Source organism: Rattus norvegicus, chromosome 2 (genome assembly GCF_021556685.1).
Source record: "Rattus norvegicus strain SHRSP/BbbUtx chromosome 2, alternate assembly SHRSP_T2T, whole genome shotgun sequence".
NCBI lineage: Eukaryota > Metazoa > Chordata > Mammalia > Rodentia > Muridae > Rattus > Rattus norvegicus.
The window spans coordinates 207,576,704-207,596,798 of record NC_141535.1 but is presented as its reverse complement, the minus strand read 5'-3'; the positions used below and the strand labels follow the sequence as shown (position 1 = coordinate 207,596,798).

At 40.1% G+C, this 20,095-nt stretch overlaps 1 protein-coding gene across 1 annotated transcript in view; it reads left to right on the top strand.

The window, feature by feature from the left end:
* Positions 1–7,667: 7,667 nt before the first annotated feature.
* Positions 7,668–20,095, top strand: part of Plppr4 (phospholipid phosphatase related 4) — a 40,999-nt gene continuing 28,571 nt past the window's right edge. Inside the window, 1 exon segment of the mRNA NM_001001508.2 lies at positions 7,668–8,482. Within this exon segment, the coding sequence (NP_001001508.2) occupies positions 8,258–8,482 (225 nt within the window). The 5' untranslated portion in view covers positions 7,668–8,257.

Below are 20,095 nucleotides of genomic sequence, written 5' to 3'. Positions count from 1 at the left end.
TCATCTAAGTGGATCCCCGCCCCCCCAGTATCCTTGACCATGGCATGTCAAGTCTCTGCAAGGCTAGGTGCTTCCTCTCCCACTGAGGTTAGACAAGGCAGCCTGGCTAGCAGAACATGTCCCACATACAGGCAACATATTTTGGGATAGCCTCTGTTCCAGTTGTTCAGGACAGTCATTAAGGCCAAGCCGCATGTATGCTACATGTGTGCAGGAAGGCCTAGGCCTGTGCATGTTCTTTGGTTGGTGGTTTAGACTCAGAATACTAAAGGACCAGGTTAGTTGACTCTGTTCGTCTTTCTGTGGAGTTCCTGTTCCCTTCAGGGCTTGCGATCTTTCCTCCTATTCTTCCATAAATTTCCCCAAGCTCCATCCACCATTTGGCTATGAGTATCTGTATTTATCTAAGTGAGCTGCTGGGTAGAACCTCTCAGAGGACAATGTGCCCCTATCTGTAAGCATAACAGTGTCATTAATAGACTTAGAAATTGGTATTTTCCCATAGAATGGGTCTCAAGATGGGCCAGTTATTGGCTGGTTATTCCCTCCTTCTCTGCTCTATTCCCATGCCTGCATTTCTTGAGCACATGATAGATTTGGGATTGAAAGTTCTCAGTTGGTACTTCTATCATTCCACTGGGGTTTCTGCCTGGCTACAGGAAATGGCCTGTTCAGGTTCCATACCCCAATGTAATGAGTCACAGCTAAGGTCACCCCCATTGTTTCTTGGGTGCCTCCCTTATCTCAGGTCTCAATCTTGTCTTGGAGATTGCCCTCATGTTCTCACCCTCAGCAGTTGCAGATTTTTATTCATTTTTCATGGCCATCTAGCCATCTCTTCTATCTTTCCCCATAATTGATCCTGAACTCCTCTTCCCATTCCCTTCCCCATCCCCTTTCCTCCCAGTAACCTTCATCCATCTGCCTCTTATGACTGTTTTATTCCTCATCCCAAGTGAGATTAAGCTTCTACCTTGGGCCTTCTTGTTTAGCTTCTTTGGGTCTGTGAAGTATAACACGGTACCTGTATTTAATGACTAATAGCAACTTATAAGTAAGTACACACCATGCATGTCCATCTGGGATTGGATTACCTCACTCAGGATGATATTCTCAAGTTCCATTCATTTGCCTGCAAAATTCAATAGCTGAATAGTATTCTGTTGGTAGATATACCACATTTTCTTTATCTATTCTTCAGTCAAGGGACAGCTAGGTTGTCTCCAGTTTCTGGATATTACAAATAAGGCTGCTATGAAGATAGTTGAGCAAGTGTCTTTGTGGTATGTTGGAGTATCCTTTGGATATATGTTCAGGAATGTCATAGCTTGGTCATGAGGTAGAACTACTCCCAGTTTTTGGAGAAACTGCCAAACTGATTTCAGAAGTGACTGTAACCAGCTTGCAATCCCACCAGCAATGGAGGAGTGTTCTGCCTTCTCCCCATCCTCAACAGTGTGTGCTAGCTCTTGAGTTTTTGATCTTAGCCATTATGATGGATGTAAAATGGAGCATCCTATTTGTTTTGATCTGCATTTCCTTAATGACTAAGGACTTTGAAGATTTTTTTAAAGCATTTCTTGGCCATCTGAGATTCCTCTATTGAGAATTTTCAGTTTTAATTGTGTTATTTGGGTTGAGGGGTCTAATTCCTTGAGTTCTTTGTAAATGTTGGGTAGACCTCTGTCAGATGTAGGATTGGCAAAGATCCTTTCCCAATCTGTGGGCTACAGATCTGCCCTATTGACAGTGTCCTTTGCCTTAGAGTTGCTCATCTTAGAGCCTGAGCCATTGGTGTTTTGTTCAGAAAATTTTCTTCTGTACTAATGTGTTCTCAGAAGAGAAATTTCTCTCTTTCCCTTCTATGAGATTTAATGTATCTGGTTTTATGATGAGGTCCTTGATCCACTTGGTCTCAAGTTTTGTGCAGGGTAATAAATATGAATCTATTTTCATTCTTCTGCCAGAAGATATCCAGTTAGTCCAGCACCATTTGTTGAAAAAGGTTTCATTTTCCCATTGTACGGTTTTTAACTCTTTTATGAAAAGTTAAGTGTTCTAGATGTGTAGGTTTATTTCTGGATCTTCTATTCAATTCCATTGATCAAGATGTCTGTTTCTGTATCAATAACATGCAGTTTTTTTTTTTCACTATTGCTCTGTGGTATTGCTTGAGGTCAGGGATAGTGAATTCTCTCAAAGTTCTTTTATTGTTCAGGATTCTTTTGGCTATCCTGGGTTTTTGTTCTTCTGTATTAAATTGAAAATTGCCCTTTCAAGGTCTATAAAAATTATTTTGGAATTTTGATGTGAATTGGATTGACTTTGTCGATTGCTTTTGTTAAGATGGTCGTTTTTACTATGCTAATCCTACCTATCCATGAGCATGGGAGATCTTTCCATCTTCTGATAGCTTCATCAGTTTTGTTCTTCAGGGACTTGAAGTTCTTGTCATGCAGACCTTTCACTTGCTTGGTTAGAGTTCAACAAAGATATTTTATATTATTCATAGCTATTGCAAAGGGTGTCATTTCACTAATTTCTTTGTCGGCCTGTTTATTACTTATATAAAGGAGGGCTATTGATTTCTTTGAGTTAGTTTTGTATCCAGCCACTTTGCTATAGGTGTTTATCAGCTATAGGAGTTCTCTGGTAGAATGTTGGGGAATTACTTATATACACTATCATTTCATCTGCCAATAGTGATACTTTGATTTCTTCCTTTCTAATTTGTATCCCCTTGATCTCCTTTATTTACCTTATTACTCTAGCTAAAACGTCAAATTCTATATTGAATAGATAGAGTGTGGGCAGCCTTTTCTTGTCCTTGATTTTAGTGGAAATGCTTTAAGTTTCTCTCCATTTAGTTTGATGTTGGCTGTTGGTTTACTGTATATTGCTTTGATTATGTTTAGGTATGTGTTTTATATCCCAGGTTACTCTACTACCTTTAACATGAAAGTATGTTGAATTTCATCCCAATTTTTCAGCATCTAATGAGGTAATTGTGCGATTTTTTTGTTTGTATATATGTTGATAGATTTTTGTAGACTGAACCATTCCTACATCCCTTGGGATGAAGCCTACTTGATCTTGATAAATAATGTCTTCGATATTTTCCTGGATTTGGTTTGTGTGTATTTTATTGAGTATTTTTGCATCAATATTCATAAGAGAAATCATTCTGAAATTCTCTTTTTTTGTTGTTGAGTCTGTGTAGTTTAGGAATCACAGTGACTGCAGCTGAATAGAATGAGTTTGCAGTGTTCCTTCTGATCCTGTTTTGTGGAATAGTTTAAGAAGTATTGGTATTAGCTCTTCTTTGACACTTTAGTAGAATTCTGCACTAAAATCGTCTGACCCTTGGCTTTTTGGGGTTGGGGGTGGAGGGTGGGAGGTGGGGGGATGGGATGGGGTGGGAGAATTTTAATGACTGCTTTTATTTCTTTAGGTATCATAGGGCTATTTAAATAGTTTACCTGATTTTGATTTAACTTTGGTAAGTGGTATCTGTCTATGAAATTGTCCATTTCATTAAGATTTTCCAGTTTTGTGGAGTGCAGCCTTTTGAAATGAAACCTAATAATTCTTTGAATTTCCTCAGTGTCAGTTGTTATATCTCCCTTTTCAATACTGATTTTGTTTATTTGGATACTCTATCTCTGTCTCTTGGTTTGCTTGGCTAAGGGTTTGTCTATCTTGCTGATTTTCACAGTTCTTGGTTTCCTTGATTCTTTGATTTATTTTGTTTCTAACTGATTGAGTCCATTTGTAGTGTGACTATATGCCATGTAAAGGAATGTGTGCATACTATGAATACACATGTATGTGGAGGCCAAAGGTCAATAATAAGTATATTACTCTGTTACTTTTCACTCTACTTTTTGAAGCAGGATCTCGTCAATGAACCCACAGCTCATTGATTGGTTAAATAGACTGGCTGACCATGGAGCTACTGGGGATCTACTTCGCTCTACATCTCCAGAGCTGTGGTTACAGATTCATACTGCCTGTGCCTAGCTGTGATATTGGGTCTGTAGATCTGAACTCAGCTCCTCAGACTTATGCAGCAAGCGGTTTATTCACTGATTTTTCCCCTTCTTCAACATTTGCATAAAGGAGGAGCCCAATCATCATTGGCCCTTAGGAAAAGTTCCCTGGTGCAAAGTTACCAGCTTGATCAGGAAATGAATTTTTTTAAATAAGGGGAATTCAATAAAAAGCTTGGTGACAAATTAAAATTGTGAGAGAAGAAATGGAAAAGAAGAATTGGACAGAAGGAAAATGGCATTGATAATTTTTCTAATTATTTCTTTTAATTACAAGTGTAAGAATATATATGATAAAGCAAAATAGTTCATAATCAAATTCAAGATTTACATTTGAGGGGGGGAGCCTGAAGAGAGAGTGAATAGAATTCATGTGCTTGGCATCTGAATACATTTCTGAAAGAATGACATGTAGAATTCATGAAAGCAAAATCATTGTTGCATACAAATGGCTCAAAGAAGTTTATTGGGTTGGGGACAACTATAGAGAGAGACCAACAGGTGCCCAAGACAGGGGAGTCTAGTGGAAGAACTTCAAAAGTGAGTGAAAGAATTTGTAGTTGAACTTCAGGGGGAAAAAAATCGACAACCTTTCTTTTAGTGGTGTATTTTTTGTTCATTTCGTATATGAGAAATAAATTTACATCAATATTCTTCCTCTTTTCCACTCCAGCTCCTCCTGTGCCACCATTTCCTTTCAAACACATGATCTCTTTATTCTTGTTACACATACATACACACATAAACTCAATACTTTCACTAATAACTTATATATATAGCATATATCCAATACATATAATATATACCATATATGTATACATATATGCATCATATCCTCTATCAAAAGCCACTGGTCTACTGTAACATTTTATATCTAGGGGTGGGTCTCGAAAATTTTACCTGATCCATGTTGGCATGACAGCTGGTTCTGTCTGTCATAGAAGAAACTATGTTTTAATTGATGACCATGGCAAAAATAATAAAAACGGGCCACCATTTATGGAAAAGCCCAAAGATGTACAGACTATATATGAGAGACAAAAATCAAGGAGTGAATGTTTAGATTGTCAGGTGTGGCCATTTAATACACTAACTAGCTTCTTTTTCAGTGCTATCTAGTAAGGTACATGGGAAATATTTGTAAAATGTAGAAATGAAGAAAAAGAGTCAATTTCTATGCCCATATTTCTCAACACTCTCACTCATGAACTAGTAAATTAATATAACTCTTAACTGCAAACTAAAACAAATTTGGGGCCAGCTATATAGAACTTGGTAGGGAAAAACATTTTTACAACCCACCTACAGCACTGAGGCCACCACGAGGCATTTTTAAATTAGGAACTATGCTCTACTCATTGTCCCCATGTGAATGAGTCACATCTGGGACAGGGGAGGACATGGATGTTGAAAGTTGCTTGAAGTATGCTAATTGGAGATCTTCATCAAAATAGCAGTGAAGAAGCAATTTAATATTGCTTCCCAGAGTGTGAATGTTTTCAATGGAAATCTTGTTCCATTGAAAAAGGGCACCCACTGAAAAAGCAGCTGCCTGACATTTCAAGACAGAATATTTCACAGCACCAATAACCTGGAAAAAATGCCCCCAAAATACACTTGACATCATTATTCAATCTGTCAGCTTTCTCAGCTCTCAAAGAAGAACATAGTCTCTAAGTTGTAGCCAAGCACAAACCACTCTCATTTTCTTAAATAAATATTCTCCTAGAAGTGTTTGTGGGGTAGTTATCTGTAAGGTCATCCAGTTTATTGAATTTTAATTCAGCAATATCATGTCCAAGCCCTGAACCTACTCGAAGAACTGAAGAGACTATGTGAGGACATACTGCCTCTTTCGAAAAGAGAAAGTCTTCAACAGAACTCATCATGTAGCTTTGGAAAGCCTGGTAGTTGCTGACAGGAGGAAGTGCTGGGAGAAGGAGATCCGCTCCCCGTGAAGTGTGGGCAGGACATTTTAACTCAACTTATCAACTCAGTTTTCTTATCTAAAAATGAAAACTTTAGATGGGTGAAGTATTTGATCAACTATTAAAATAGTGATAAGTTATAAAAATAAAACAAAATACTATAAAAGAAAATCCTTTCTGGCTGGAGAGATGGCTGAGCAGTTCCAAGCATTGCATGCTCTGGTCTTCTAGAGGGCCTGAGTTCAGTTCTCATCAGTCACATCGTGGCTTACAACCATCTGTAATAGAGTTCAATAACATTTTCTGGTACGTAACATATATACAGACAAAATACTCATATAAGTAAAAGAATAAACCTTTAAAATAAGGAGGAGGAGAAGAAGGAGAGGGGAAGAAGAGAAGGAGGGGAAGAGGTTGAGGAGAGGAGGAGAAGAGGAGAGGAGGAGAGGAAGAGGGAGAGGGAAAGGAGGAGGAGGAAGGGGAAGGGAAAGAGGAAGAAGAAAAGGAGAAGGAGGTGGAGAAGGGAATGGAAACTTTGACTTGTGACCATTACTTAGTATAAAAAATTTGGCCAAGTATCTAAATGTCAGGCAGAATCCTGCAGTGTTAGTGGTTAACTATACAATGTAAACAGAACTGCATTCATGAACAGAGACACAGTGAGTACAAAGGTTTTGGGTCCCCTCACCATCCCCACTAGAACAACGAGTGAAGTTCAACAAGTAGAATGGCCATCAGACTTCAAGATAAAATAAAGAGCTGTGGATAGCAGGGTGCCTATAGTCAGAAGCTTCTAGAAGGATTAACCAGAAAAATGAAATCAGTAATTACTTTTCAGGAGCACCTTTTGACTACTGTGGAAGGGGGTAAGGGCTGGTTTGAAAATTGTAGGGACTCTTCTGCCAAACAAAACAAGACATGGTAGTGGCTGTGGGGGGAGGGTGAGTACTCCGTTTTGAACCATAACATAGTCTTTTTCTCTAGCTCCTACTCTCTGAGTGAGGTGAAGCTAGCCGATTGTGTGTCTTTTGAGAAGTTAGGAGAAGATATGCATGGAATCATGACCAAGTAAGAAGGAAACACTAGGATCATGAGGTGGGGAGACTTAAGCTGTGATCCCGAGATCACACGTTGTGGTTTTATTCTACTGTATTTAGCTGCTCAGATAGACACGATTTACCTGGGGTAGAGTTTCTCTGAATAAATACGGTACATGGAGAGCAGAAATGAACAACTGCACTGCAGGACTCTGAAACCTGATCCTGGCAGCAGAAGGATCAGGGGCAAGATGCTGCACAGGTAGTGAGACACGAATGTTATGAATAGGGCCCCTAGCTTGCCCAAACCCTCCTGGAGCAGCAATGGCAAAAACCAGCTGAAAAGTAGGTTGGGGAGTGGCTGGCAGGGAGACTTTGAAGGAGCAAGAAATGACCTAGAACAGATAGTCACAGAAGTGGGTTATATCCCCATGTGTTGCTTTGTGTCCCTTGCGTGTTTCTGCTGTAGAACTTGACAGTAATGGTTGCCAAGAGTCACAAAAAGGAGAGCAACCATAGACCCTGGCAACTAGGGTTTGGCTTAGACTTCAGTGTTTGGAGTCCTGCTTCCTTAGTTACAGCTGTGATTCCCACGGTGTACTAGGGAATAAGAGGGAGGTTAGAACATTTCCTGAGCTTTGGAGCCAGTGACAATGCCCCAATTCACCCTCTCTCTTCAGATGCAGGCAAAAAATTCTCACTTTGTTCCTCGGCGGATTGGAGCTTTTTCTAGGTGCTTCCCTTGGAGTTACCTCCCTAGAGATCAGTAGTCAGGGCTGTCACGCTTGGGTAGCGGCCAGCTCCCAGTGAATTCCTTCTATGGCCTACTTGTCAGTATGAAATCTGAGTTTTAATTTTGCACAGGTGGAGGTCTCTTTTGCTATGGGTAAGGTGGATAGCGGTGCCCAGCAAGCTCCTGCTCTCTAGAAAGGCAACAAGAACCCCAGGTAGGAGACCAGGTGCCTTGGCTCCTCAGCCTTGCTTCTGCAGAAACCAGGAGTGCCTCCCCCCACTATTTTTGACGTCAAGCTCAGACAACCAGCAGAGGAGCCTCACAGCTTGGGCGGTGGAGAGCCCAGGGAGAGTGGCAGGGAGGGGAAGCCATCACAGCAACAGCTTGGAGGGGGAGCTGGCTATCACTTTCCCTCAAAATACGGACTAAAACCCGGCTGAAGAAGACCTGCGGGATCAGGGAAGCGCCGGGTTACTGCAAAGAAGGGCGGGGAAAAGGAGGGGGCGCTGCATGCAGCGCGCTGGCTCCAGCGGTGCCCGCGGGGAATGTGACATCAGCGGCACCGGGCGCTTGCGGCTGGAGCAGGCAGCTCGCCTCGGTGGCCGCGCAGTGCACACCTCACCCACGGGAGGACTCGGAGCCCGGCAGGTGGCCGGGATGTCGGCGAAGGAGAGGCCAAAGGGCAAAGTGATCAAGGACAGCGTCACCCTCCTGCCCTGTTTCTATTTCGTTGAGGTGAGTTGGCCCAGCGCCCTGGCGTAATGCAGATCTTTCCGGACAGCTCCGGAGCGAATTCGGATCCTGGGCAGGATTGGTGACCACACCGGAGCACCAGGGCTTGAGCCCTGCTGTTTCCAAATGCTCGACCCTCTCCCTTTCCTCCCACAGGTTTTTCTCCAGAGCGCCCCTGAGTGTGCCTGTGGACATCTGCCAGCACCGGCTGGTTCTCACTAGGGGCAGCTCGCTGGGTGTCCTTCCAGGAAGGGATACCTGTGAGAGTACAGGTCTAGTTTTTGGCCCTATAGCGTCAGTGTGCACAGTAAATATCAATGCTCCAGAGGGGCCATGATGCCTAGATTTTGTAATTTGTGTTTTTCAATTTGCTGACTATATCTAGAACTCTGTGAGCTTTCGGTGGGAATTCAAATGCATACAGTTTTGCCTAGAGTGTAGGACCAGAGATGTTTAAGTGGTATCAGGATTATCGGTGGCTTCTATTAACCCTCTTAAACCCTTCTCCTACTACAGTTGCTATGGTACTTCATCTGCTTCTAAAATTGGGTCATTTCTAGATGTCAATCACCATTCTACTGGCCTTTTGCCGTGGTGTGTGTGGGTGTGTGCACAGATGCATACATATACTCATGTCTATATGTATATAACTCAGTGTAGATACATGCATAAACAAGTGAATATATATTTCAAAATGTATGACATCATCTGAGTTCACATTTCTTTTTGTATCTGTGCTTTTATTGTGACCTGAGCAGTGTTTCGGTTCAGCAATTAACATAGGCTCCCACTCATAAGGAACCTCTGACTTACCTAATGCAGCATTTGAGGGAGGGACAGTTTATGGGAGGGGTGTAAAAGATTGACAGGTACAGGATTCCATGTACTATGATCCATTGCATTCGGAAGACATTTTTAAGCAAGGGGTTTGTTAAATTACAGGTGAAGAGAGGACATATTGCATACATTTAGGAAAATCTAAGGGTTCTAAGGGTTCCTGTAATTATATCTCGGGTTGAATGGAGAATTTGGAAAGGACTGCTGCACTCTCAATAGCCTACCTTCGTTGTCTTTTTAGCCCAACATGGAGGTTCTCACTTCCCAGTACAGATAGCAGCTTCTGTCTTTGATGACTGAGAGGTTTATCTGGATTGGGGAAGAGCTACTATCTTGAAACTTGTAGAAGAAATATTGTGTCAAGGCTCTTCTTTGATAGTGCTATGTATCTCGAAGTTTCTTTTCTGAGCCATATATTTTTGAAAGATTTATGTTTTAAGAGAGGTGTGTATGACCTGCATAAGTTTCGGAGGAATGACCTGTGACTCCTTCATCTGGGACCTATAGAAAGGCGGCAGAGTAGGAGACAGGGAGGAAGAGGGAGAGGGAGGGGGAGGGGAGGCAGGGGGAGAGGGAGGGGGGACTGTTTGCTTAAACAGTTCTTTTAATCATTGTTTCCTCTACTGCCCTTCCTTTTTTACAAGGAACCTGGAGGCTACTGCTTAGGTGATTAAAAAATGTGGGCCCAGAAGGCTCCATGAGCAGAATCGAGGAATAGGACATTGGGATACCTGCTTCCAGATCAGTGGCTAGACCACTTGTGGCACTGCTGATTCATTTAGCGTTGTTTGTTTGTTTGTTTGTTTGTTTTTTTAGCTAAAGCACTTTTAATCACATCTAAGTCTCTCATGTTTACTGGAGAGAAATGACTGAGTTTGAGATTCTGTCCCTACAAGGTACTCACCTAAGGACAGCTGGAGGCTGACTTCATCAGAACACAGCTGAGTGGCTTCCAGGAACCTCATTGAATGAGGGTGCAAACCACAAAATTCAACCATTCTCTTAAAGAATCAAACTGCAGATTCTCAAGGACCTTTTCATGGAATACATACCCTTTAACCTAGGATTTTAAAAGTAAAGATTATTTTATAATTCATGGGAATTGTGTCTCTAGGGGAAAAAAATCTTAAAAATGTTATATATTTTCCAGTAGTGAAAACCATTATTTTTCACATCGACCCACTCTGACACCATCTATGAATTCATTTTAACCAGAGAAGTTACAGAGAGATCATTGAAGACGCATTGTTGAGTTTATTATAAAATTTGTTTCTGTTCGCATTTTCTTATTATTTTTTTTTTGTTTGTGTTTTGAAATGGGATGCCAAGGGAGTGCAACCTGACTTCAAACTAACTAGTGACAAGACTGGCCTTGAATTCCTAAGTCTCCTATCTCTCTCTACCTTCCACGTGCTGGAATGAGAGGCATGCACCACTGTGCCTGCCTCATGAAGTCAAATGAGTATCTATAACACTGTATTTGGGGCAGTAATAGACTTCTAATAGATGCCTCCAAAATTGGATTGCAAATTGTCTCCCTGAAACTTGAATGCACGATGAACCTCTAAAGAGATTGTGGAGATGGGAGAAGGCACCAGGCATCGTTCTTCCAGCTATTTAAAAGTTGGCAGGAAGCACTACCCAGCTCCTTAGAAATGACTCATTTTGAAGCTAGTGGGAGGAATCTGCAGGATGAGTCTCTTTTGCAAAATGAATAAACAGAGCTTGAATTAACATGTCAATTAAAAGCACTAGAGGACATAGTTTCCTATAACCTGGTCATTAAGATAGACTGACAAAATGCAAGTAAATCTCCCTCCATTGTATATCAGTGTAGATAGTATAATTGAAGTAACATAAAGACAGTGACAGGACCAGTATTCAGGGAGGGGAAGTATTCAGGTCTTACATGAGACCAAAGCTGTTTTTCATTAAAGCGTTTGGCCCATTTTAGATTGTTCTTTGATTCTTGAGTTCTTTTTATAGTTTGGATATTAGCCCTCTATCAGATATGGAGTGAAGATTTTTTCCCAATTTGTAGGTTGCCGATTTGTCCTATTGTCTGTGTCCTTTGCCTTACAGAAGCTTTTCAGTTTCTGGAGATCCCACTTATCAATTCTTGATTTTAGATCCTGAGCCACTGGAGTTCTGTTTAGAAAGCACCTACCCCCCACCCCCGCCCATGAGTTTAAGGTTCTTTCCCACTTTCTCTTCTATTAGTTTCAGTGTATCTGGCTTTGTGTTGAGGTCATTGATCCACTTGAACTTGAGCTTGTGCAAGGTGACAAATAGATCTATTTTCATTTTTCTACAAACCACCTGCCAGTTAGACCAGCAGCATTTATTGAAGATGCTTTCTTTTTTCCATTACACAAAGGAACTTAACTGGTAAATTTTCACTTGGACCAGAGAGGGTTAAAATAAACCTAGATGCAATTTTTGGAGGAAAATAGCAACATTTGCCTGATTGGGAACACAATGGACCTTAAAGACAGATTGACCTCGTTCAAATATCACCTGTGCCATGTTAGCTCTCTCGTTGGCTATTTCCTTTTATGGGATAAAAATCATGTAGTCTCAATATGAATATGCAACATTCATCTATAATAGAAAATAAGATGCCCATTTCTTAGCTATAGAGTATACTCTGTGGTTAAGGCATCATGCCTGTTTTAAGATGGATACATTGTGTTCTTTAATTTCATCTTTTACAATTGCCCTTGACCTGAAGTGGATTCTTTCCCCTTCAAGTTCTATTTCATTAGTTCACAATGTTCCCCAGAAGCTGTCACCTCCCAAGTTTCTAGAAGAAGTTCAAGTTTCAAGGGGTCCCTGGAATCAGTCTGTAATATTGGTCATGAGTAGGGACAGTGGAATGCTCTTAGCTTTGTATAGGAAATACAACTTTTCGTTGTGAAGTTGTTAGAAGAACATGTACCTTCTAGCTTAATCTTCAGTGGTTCTGTTGTAGAAAAAAGCTAGTCAGTGAGATAGCCCAACCCCGGTGGCCTGACTTTGATTACCGGCACCAACATGGTAGGAGGGTTAGAAAGAGAGGATAGAATCATTCCCACATGTTAACCTTTTAACTCTGTATCAAAATGTGTAATATACATAAATACATACATACATACATATATACATACATACATACACACAAATGCATATACATATGCATACATACATACACAATGAAGAGATAAATGTAATTTTCAATAAAAGGTCATTGTCTAGATTTTTTTCAAGGAAATAGATAGAAATTAAGTAACATAGCCAAGCTTACAAAGCAACAGTTGTTGCAGAGTGGGTACAAACTCAATCTTCATGTTCACCATCGCAGACTAGTACACTCCACTAACAGAGAGAATGCACATACAGGCAAAGTTTCTCCCTCTGCTTCCTCTCTGTTAAGAACAAGAAGACGGCACCTGGGAGGCTGGGTTGCGATGATCACTGTAGTCCGGGAGTTTGAAGCCAGCCAAGTTTAGCAACACTTTTTAGACCCCAACTCAAAAAGAAAGCAAGCAGAAAAACCAGCAACAGCAAAATAGGAAGATACGGTGTGAGCACGTGGTCAAAGGTGAGAGAGACTGCGTCCTCAGCTCAGCTATCCTCAGCTGGAAGACACTCAGCACAGACTTAGCAGACAGTGCGCACACCCCACGCTGTCTCACCAGCCAGCAGCTAGTGTCCCCAGGCTAGACAAGATGCTCCAGCCCACTTACTCTGGCAAAGAACCTCTGTCATCCTGTGTGCGCAAGTCACACTGTTCAGCCTCAAAGTTCAAGCAATCCTGTCCTGGCTCACAACCACACTTGACAGTAAGTTAACGGGCAGGATGTTGTTGTTGTTGTTGTTGTTGTTGTTGTTGTTGTTATTGTTTCCTTTATCTTATCTTTGGTTTCACTGATAAAGAGGTTGACAGTCACATCCTGTGGTAGTTTGTAAAGCAAGATGGCTTCTAGAACAGCACCCTACTTTATGGATTAGTTGAATAATTCAGTTTTCCACTGTTCAACATGAGAAAAGAAAGGCCAGCTATGGATGGACCAGACCCTTAAACAAGCACATAACCAAGGTAGTATTATATTAAACCAAAAGTAGGGCAATGAGTTCTTGCATTTTAATTTGTGAAGCCCTCTCCACTCCATAGCCATCTCTCCTGTGTTGGTAATTGCAGCTGGGAGCATCAGCCAAAGGCTTTGTGCCTTAACCACTGAATCTTACATTCCATGATGCTGGCAGTCTATGGGGGAGGGGATCCCTTTTCTTCTCAGCCCTGTAACAACCCCCCTGTGCTTGGGCTCATAATCTTTTTCTCATTAGAAACACTGCTCAAAGACCGTTCACCATGTAATGTAAATACATAATAAATCATTTGTAAAGTCCCCAGCTGAAAATTTATGAAAGTGAAAGAAATGGGCGACAGATTTCTTTCTATTTAAACATCATTCAGCTTGGTGGCATACTTCTCAGTTTCTGAGATAATGCAGACCTGTTGAAGAGGAAGAAATGTTTAATGAGTTTTAAGTGGGCATCCATAAAGACAGGACCAAAATCTTTTGTTTTATGTACACCCATACATGTGCTCAAAACTCTGCACACAGACTCATATGAGCATTGAGTGTGTGATAAAATTATGTGAGAAAATACAAAACAGAATCAGAAATGTGCAATCAAGGCTTTTTTAACCTAAAGATAAATAAAATTATTTCTTTTGAGAAATTTTTTAAGACATCTATATCTTAACTTTTTAATTAACATGAATCCACATTTCTGTGTTCTGTATTATCTTCTTTTCTAATTTATATAAGCTATTTAATCTTTCTGTAAAACATAGTTTATTTTCCTTTTACATGAACATTAATATCAGCAAGAAAGATTATATCACAACATCACTGAGTTTCCATGTACCAAAATAGTAACTGTGAATTTCCCCATCTCTTTTGGATTGGGTAGACATAGTCTCCTCAAAAAAACAGTTCTAAACTCTGCCAAGTGAGAAGAGCTGGCAAATCACCCTTCCCCAGTTACTTACAATCCACGAATTGATGCAAGGGGGAAAGTAGGAGAAGGGAATAGATTCCTAAGTCCTAGAGCTAGAGTTAAATGAGGACACCTCTCCTTCTCTCTCCTCTTCAAAGGCACAATCTCTATCTTTTCTCCATGAGTAAATGTCCTACATTTTTTCTTTTCTTTTTTTTTATTGGATATTTTTTATTTACATTTTGAATGTCATCCCCTTTCCTGGTTTCCTGTCCATAAACCCCTTATCCCATCCCTCCCCCACTCCTATGAGGGTGTTTCCTCACTCAACCACCCTCTGTCCTGCCTCCCCGCCCTGACATTCCCTTACACTGGGGAGTTGTATAGCACGACAGTATTAGTTCATTTCTGTCAGCTTCAAAGAGAGTTATAATGGCCGCATTGATGAGTCTAGTGGCAATAATCTTGGTAACAACAACAACAATATATAAAGATTAGTGAATTTCAAGTGTTCTTTATGTGGCAGACGCTCTGGCTACGTTATCACCCATCCTCGGGACCATTACACAGAGGAGGAAGTTTGCCCTTGTTGGTTTGATTGGGTTTTGTCTTGTTTTGGTTTTTTGTTTGCTTGGCTTGTGTTTTGTTTCTGTTTTGTGGGGTTTTTGTGACTAGATTTCAATTTCTATCCCAAGCTTGCCTCAAACTTGGACCTTCCAGCCTTAGGCTTCCAAGTGGTAGAATTATACCCAGCCTCAACCAAGGCATTGCTATCTTTGCTCTTTCAACAAGAAAACTGTAGCTCAAAGAGATAAATATCTTTGCAAAGACAGTTAATGGAAGAAGCCAAGATCTGAATCAGGCCAAGTTCTGCTCACACACTATGATTGTACTATGTTACACCATGTATACTTCCAGTGAGATTGCAGGATTTAATGATGAAGTAAAATGAAGAGATGTTCCTCTCCTTGACTCGGCTAGCTTCATGGTACTACAGGTCATGAGGTAAGACCGGTTGGCATTTTGTCAAAGCCAAGGAGTAACATTTTTTTCTGTACATCCCACTACTGAGTTTGACTTTGCTGGTACTATTTTCTGCTTGGTGGTAAGTGGTTTCCTTCTGGCGTGGATAGTTCAAAACCCATGATCATTGTGCACTCGCAAAAAAATGTCTGCTTTTAGCCAGAACAAATGGCATTCATCGGGTGTCTATGGAGATTAATGAAGAGCTATGGGCAGGATGGAAGAGAAGAAGGCTTTGAACTGAATTTAAAGGAAGCAGAATGGATAGGATAGGTTCACAAAGAGATACGGCTAGGTACATGGCTTGCAGTAAATAGATGCAAAGTGAAGCTAAAGCAGGTAAGGCTAGGAGAGAGAGGTCTTATGAAAACGGAGGTAGAAGTGAGTGCACGTGAGCTTATTGGAGATCTAACCTGTGAGCAAGCCTTGGAGACCTCTTTAGGCATGCGGATTGTCTAAGATGTCTTGCATTTGAGAAACAGTGATTGCTTTTAATGCTGGCAATGTACATCTAACGGAAATGTACATCAAACGTCATTTACAGAACAAGTGTTCCCCATGGACTGTGTAGATACAATAATATACAAAAGCCTAGGCTTTCTCTCAACCAAACACTCTTGTACAAAATGCAAAATTAAACACTCTCATTGCAAAATTAACTGTGTAGTCCAAAAACATCTGACATGGTTCTGTCAGGTATAAGAAGACTGTTTTAAAATGTTAAGAGTTAACTAAAGATATGTATTGTTAATATCAGAACAAGATGAAGGTCTCCTTACATCTGTTGTGTGTCATTTTTCTAGTTTTTATGGTTTTTAGAATTATTTAATTAAATATATGCTATTTTGAGAATTTGATACATGAACATATTGAGCATTGATTATATTCAACCTCACTCCCCACGCCATCTCCTCCTAGCCACCTTCCACATCCCCTCCACAACTTGATATCATCTCTCCTTTTGAAAAGTAACATACTGAGTCCAGGGAGAGTTTCCTATATGAAGTATAGGCAACATAGTAGGGCCACAATCCTGAAGTGAAAGTAACAACCCTCTCTCAGTGGCCACCAACATTCAATACTTCAGCTAGGATCTGGTGAGCTCCTACAGTCACGCTGGGGTCTTGATGGGCTTGATCTTGAGCAAGGAACAACAGCTGCTGGGAGCTCATGATTGGTGGCCCTGTAATGTCTAGAAGACGCCGTTTCCCAGTAGTCCCTCCACCCCGCAAATCATGGCTCTACGCCTTTTCCTCTACCATGCTTCCATTCTTTGTGAGAGCATGTTCTTGTTTGAGTCAAAGCTCATGCAAGTCATTCTAACTTGGCGCGTGCATGGACTGTGCTTGCTGTGTGCCCCTATTTCTCAGCACCTTTCGTGCATCATATTGAACAGCATGACAGGATCTGCTCCTTTTCTGAGTTATCATCCCACACACTCTTACCCTTTTATTATAGAGCATGGATGCATAGAAAATATGCAGAAATTTAGTATAGAAAATACTAAAAATTATATTTTCCCATCATATTGCCCAAGTCTTCCCATATAATTTCACAATTACTTCATTCGATATGAGTAGAGTCTCTCACAGAGAGGAAAAGAAATGTTTGGAAAAATAATGTAGTTTAAAACAATATTTAGAAAATAACTGAATTTCTCATTATTCTTTAATATAATTTTTGCATATAGTGTCACTCATCTAATTCTCTAACACAGGTTAAAAGCAGATATAGCCCTTGTTTTCTAGTAAACTCTTATTTAAATAGACTGATGTGGCGTGGGGAGGGGTGTCTAGGGACTTCCTTAAAACCCAACTATTAGGGGATGGAGAGATGATTCAGAAGTTCAAACATTTTCCCAGCAAGTGTGAAGATCAGAATGGATCTTCAGATGCCCAAGTAAATGTCAGGTGGGAATGGTAGGCAATCTTCAGGGTATTCCCCAGAGAAAGTTGGTTAGTAAGACGTGTCATATCCATGAGTTCTAGGATTGGTTGAGAGATCCTGTCTTAATGAACAAGGCACAAGAACAATGGAAGACGGTTCTCAAGAGCAATTTCTGGCTTCTACATGCCAATATATCCATATACATGTCCATCAACATGCAAGCATACATGCAACACACACACACACACACACACACACACACACACACACACACACACACAAACCACAGGTACTGGAACACTGGAAGAAGAAGGAAAGAAAATCAACCAGTGCTGTTCTAACCTCTTATCATTAGTTTGTAATTAAACTTTGAATTGGCTTAATTATGAGGGACGTGAGCATCTCAGGTTTCTGAGTTACAATAGGTTAGAACTGAAATTTCAGGTAACTGTGCAGTGCAAATGTTTATTTCTCATCAAGTGGGTTTGGAAAGGTTAAATGCCAAGGATAAAAGTGCTAATTATGTCATAATTAATGTTGAGGTGCCCCCCCCCCGCGCAGTGGGTAATTAGACTCTGAAACACTAGGCAATGGGTCCTTTGCTTTTGTTTGGTTGTTTGTAAATCAGAAAGAAATGTCAATCAACATAGAAAAGGACAATTGCTTGCTTGTGGTAACAAAATAGTTTCTGACTATTTTAAAGTTGACCAACACATTATGCATATTAAGGAGAAAAAAGAAATCTGAATGATTAAAGTCAATGAAATTTTGGTAAAAGTAAATGAAATTATTAACATACTTAACACACAACTATTGCTGTAAATGGGAACAATAGAAACACATGAAAACAAGTTGTCAACACTTTAATCTGGTGCCAAAAGTCTGTGCTTAGAGAATGGTTATGGTGAACTGCCACCTCAGAAGGGTCTATCCTCAGACAATGGTTCCTCATGCACAGAATCCCAATGGGGCCTGTTATCTTCTGTCAAATAAGAGATGTTAAGATAATGTTCTGCAGTTGATTTATCTTATAATTTCATGGCCAACTATTTACCAATTAAATACATTATTTACTACCTGCTCATGATGTGCCTTTTGGTTAGATGGATGGAAACAGTGTTTAAGGACTACTGGAGCAACTCCTACCAGGAAGGAAATTCTCAGTAAACTCTTATTGAATGTATGAAATAAAATTAGGCTAACTTGCTTTTCGTTTTGTTTTTCTTAGTACTGAGATCAAACCCGGGGTTTCATATACATTTGTCTAAAAGCTCTTAACACTGAGCTATATCTTCAGCCTATGGATATTTAGTAAGTGTCATACGTAGTTTGTGGAGAGATTTTTTACCTATAAAGGAAATGACAGTAACTATTATATCAGAAACAAGGTCCTGCCTTTTAGATTATTAAAAGACTGGAGATTAGTGTCAATGTCTGTTGTCTCCATGAGCGCTCACTTTAAAACTATACTTGTTTTATCATTTAGTGAGAAAATCCTGTGGACTGTTTGCTTAAGACACAGAGAAAACCAGACTATTTGGCATATGTCTGTGTGGGTTCTCTTTTGAGATGAAATCTATAATTAGAAGTGAAAAGCATCACTCTATCTCAGTATATGCTAGCCTTACTTTTCTTTAGAAGATATCAAGAAACGTTTGCTCAACACCACCCAGCAGATGGTATAGAAAGGAAAATGGTTCCATATTTAAATTTAAAGTTCCTCAGTTATTTGGGGGAAGGAGTAGGTCACTGGTAGATGTTTCAAAGAAAGGACAATAGACACAGTGATTACAAACATAATCACTTATCCCTTGAGTTAGCAATCCAGCTACCAAGCTGAATAACTTCACAAAAATCACATTCTGCTCTCTTATTCATAACATATCTGTAATAGTAGCCTGTTCCTTAAAAAAATGAATCATGGAGACTTCCTAAACCCAAAATGCAAAATCCTTTAAATAGTTCCTGTCAAATATCAGGAGCATTAAATTGCTATTAGTACCATATTTTTGAAAGTCAGCTGCATGTTACAGAAAAGAGAAATTATGCCCATAAGAAAGGATTTACAAAGCAATTACTTTCAACACATGAAATACTGGTCCCCAGCCTCAGGTCTTCATCTCTAATTTGGTTTCAAGAACAAAATTCTTTCCAAGACAATGCACATACTTCAGTGTCTAATCGTGGATGAGAAGCCAATCTTCGGTGCCTGGGGTTAAGGCTGCTGCTTACAAACCCAGCCCCCAAGCCTCATGCTAGATCAATATTCAGGTAATAAAGTAGCCACTAAGTGTTATATTAGGCTGTACTATTAAATAAATGAGAGATTGTAATAAGTCTTTTTAGAACTACAGAAATACAGCTTGTATTCAGACATAAAGAATAGAAAAGCATTTGCTATTAACCACTACTACTACTGGGAGGACCCAAATTAAATTTCTTGTGTTTTTGAACACTAACAAAATTGTTAGAGTTCAAACAAGACACTAACAAAACTTTAGAAGCTGAAAATAATTTCTCTTGGTATATATGGTTGACTTTTAAGTGTGGGGTTTTCTTACCTACACTGTAAGACTATACTGTGTACTGTGTATGTGTATGTGTGTAGGTATGTGTGTATGTGCATGTGTGTGTGCATGTGTGTATGTGTATGTGTGTGTGCATGTGCATGTGTGTGTCTGTGTGTGTGTATATGTGTGTATGTGTGTGTATGTGTATGTATGTTTGTGTGTGTGCTTGTCTGTGTATATGTGTGCATGTGCATGTGTATGTGTGTGCATGTGCATGTGTGTGTATGTGTGTGTATTTTATGTGTGTGAGTATGTGTGTAGGTATGTGTATATGTGTATGTGTGTGTGCATGTGTGTATGTGTGTGTGCGTGT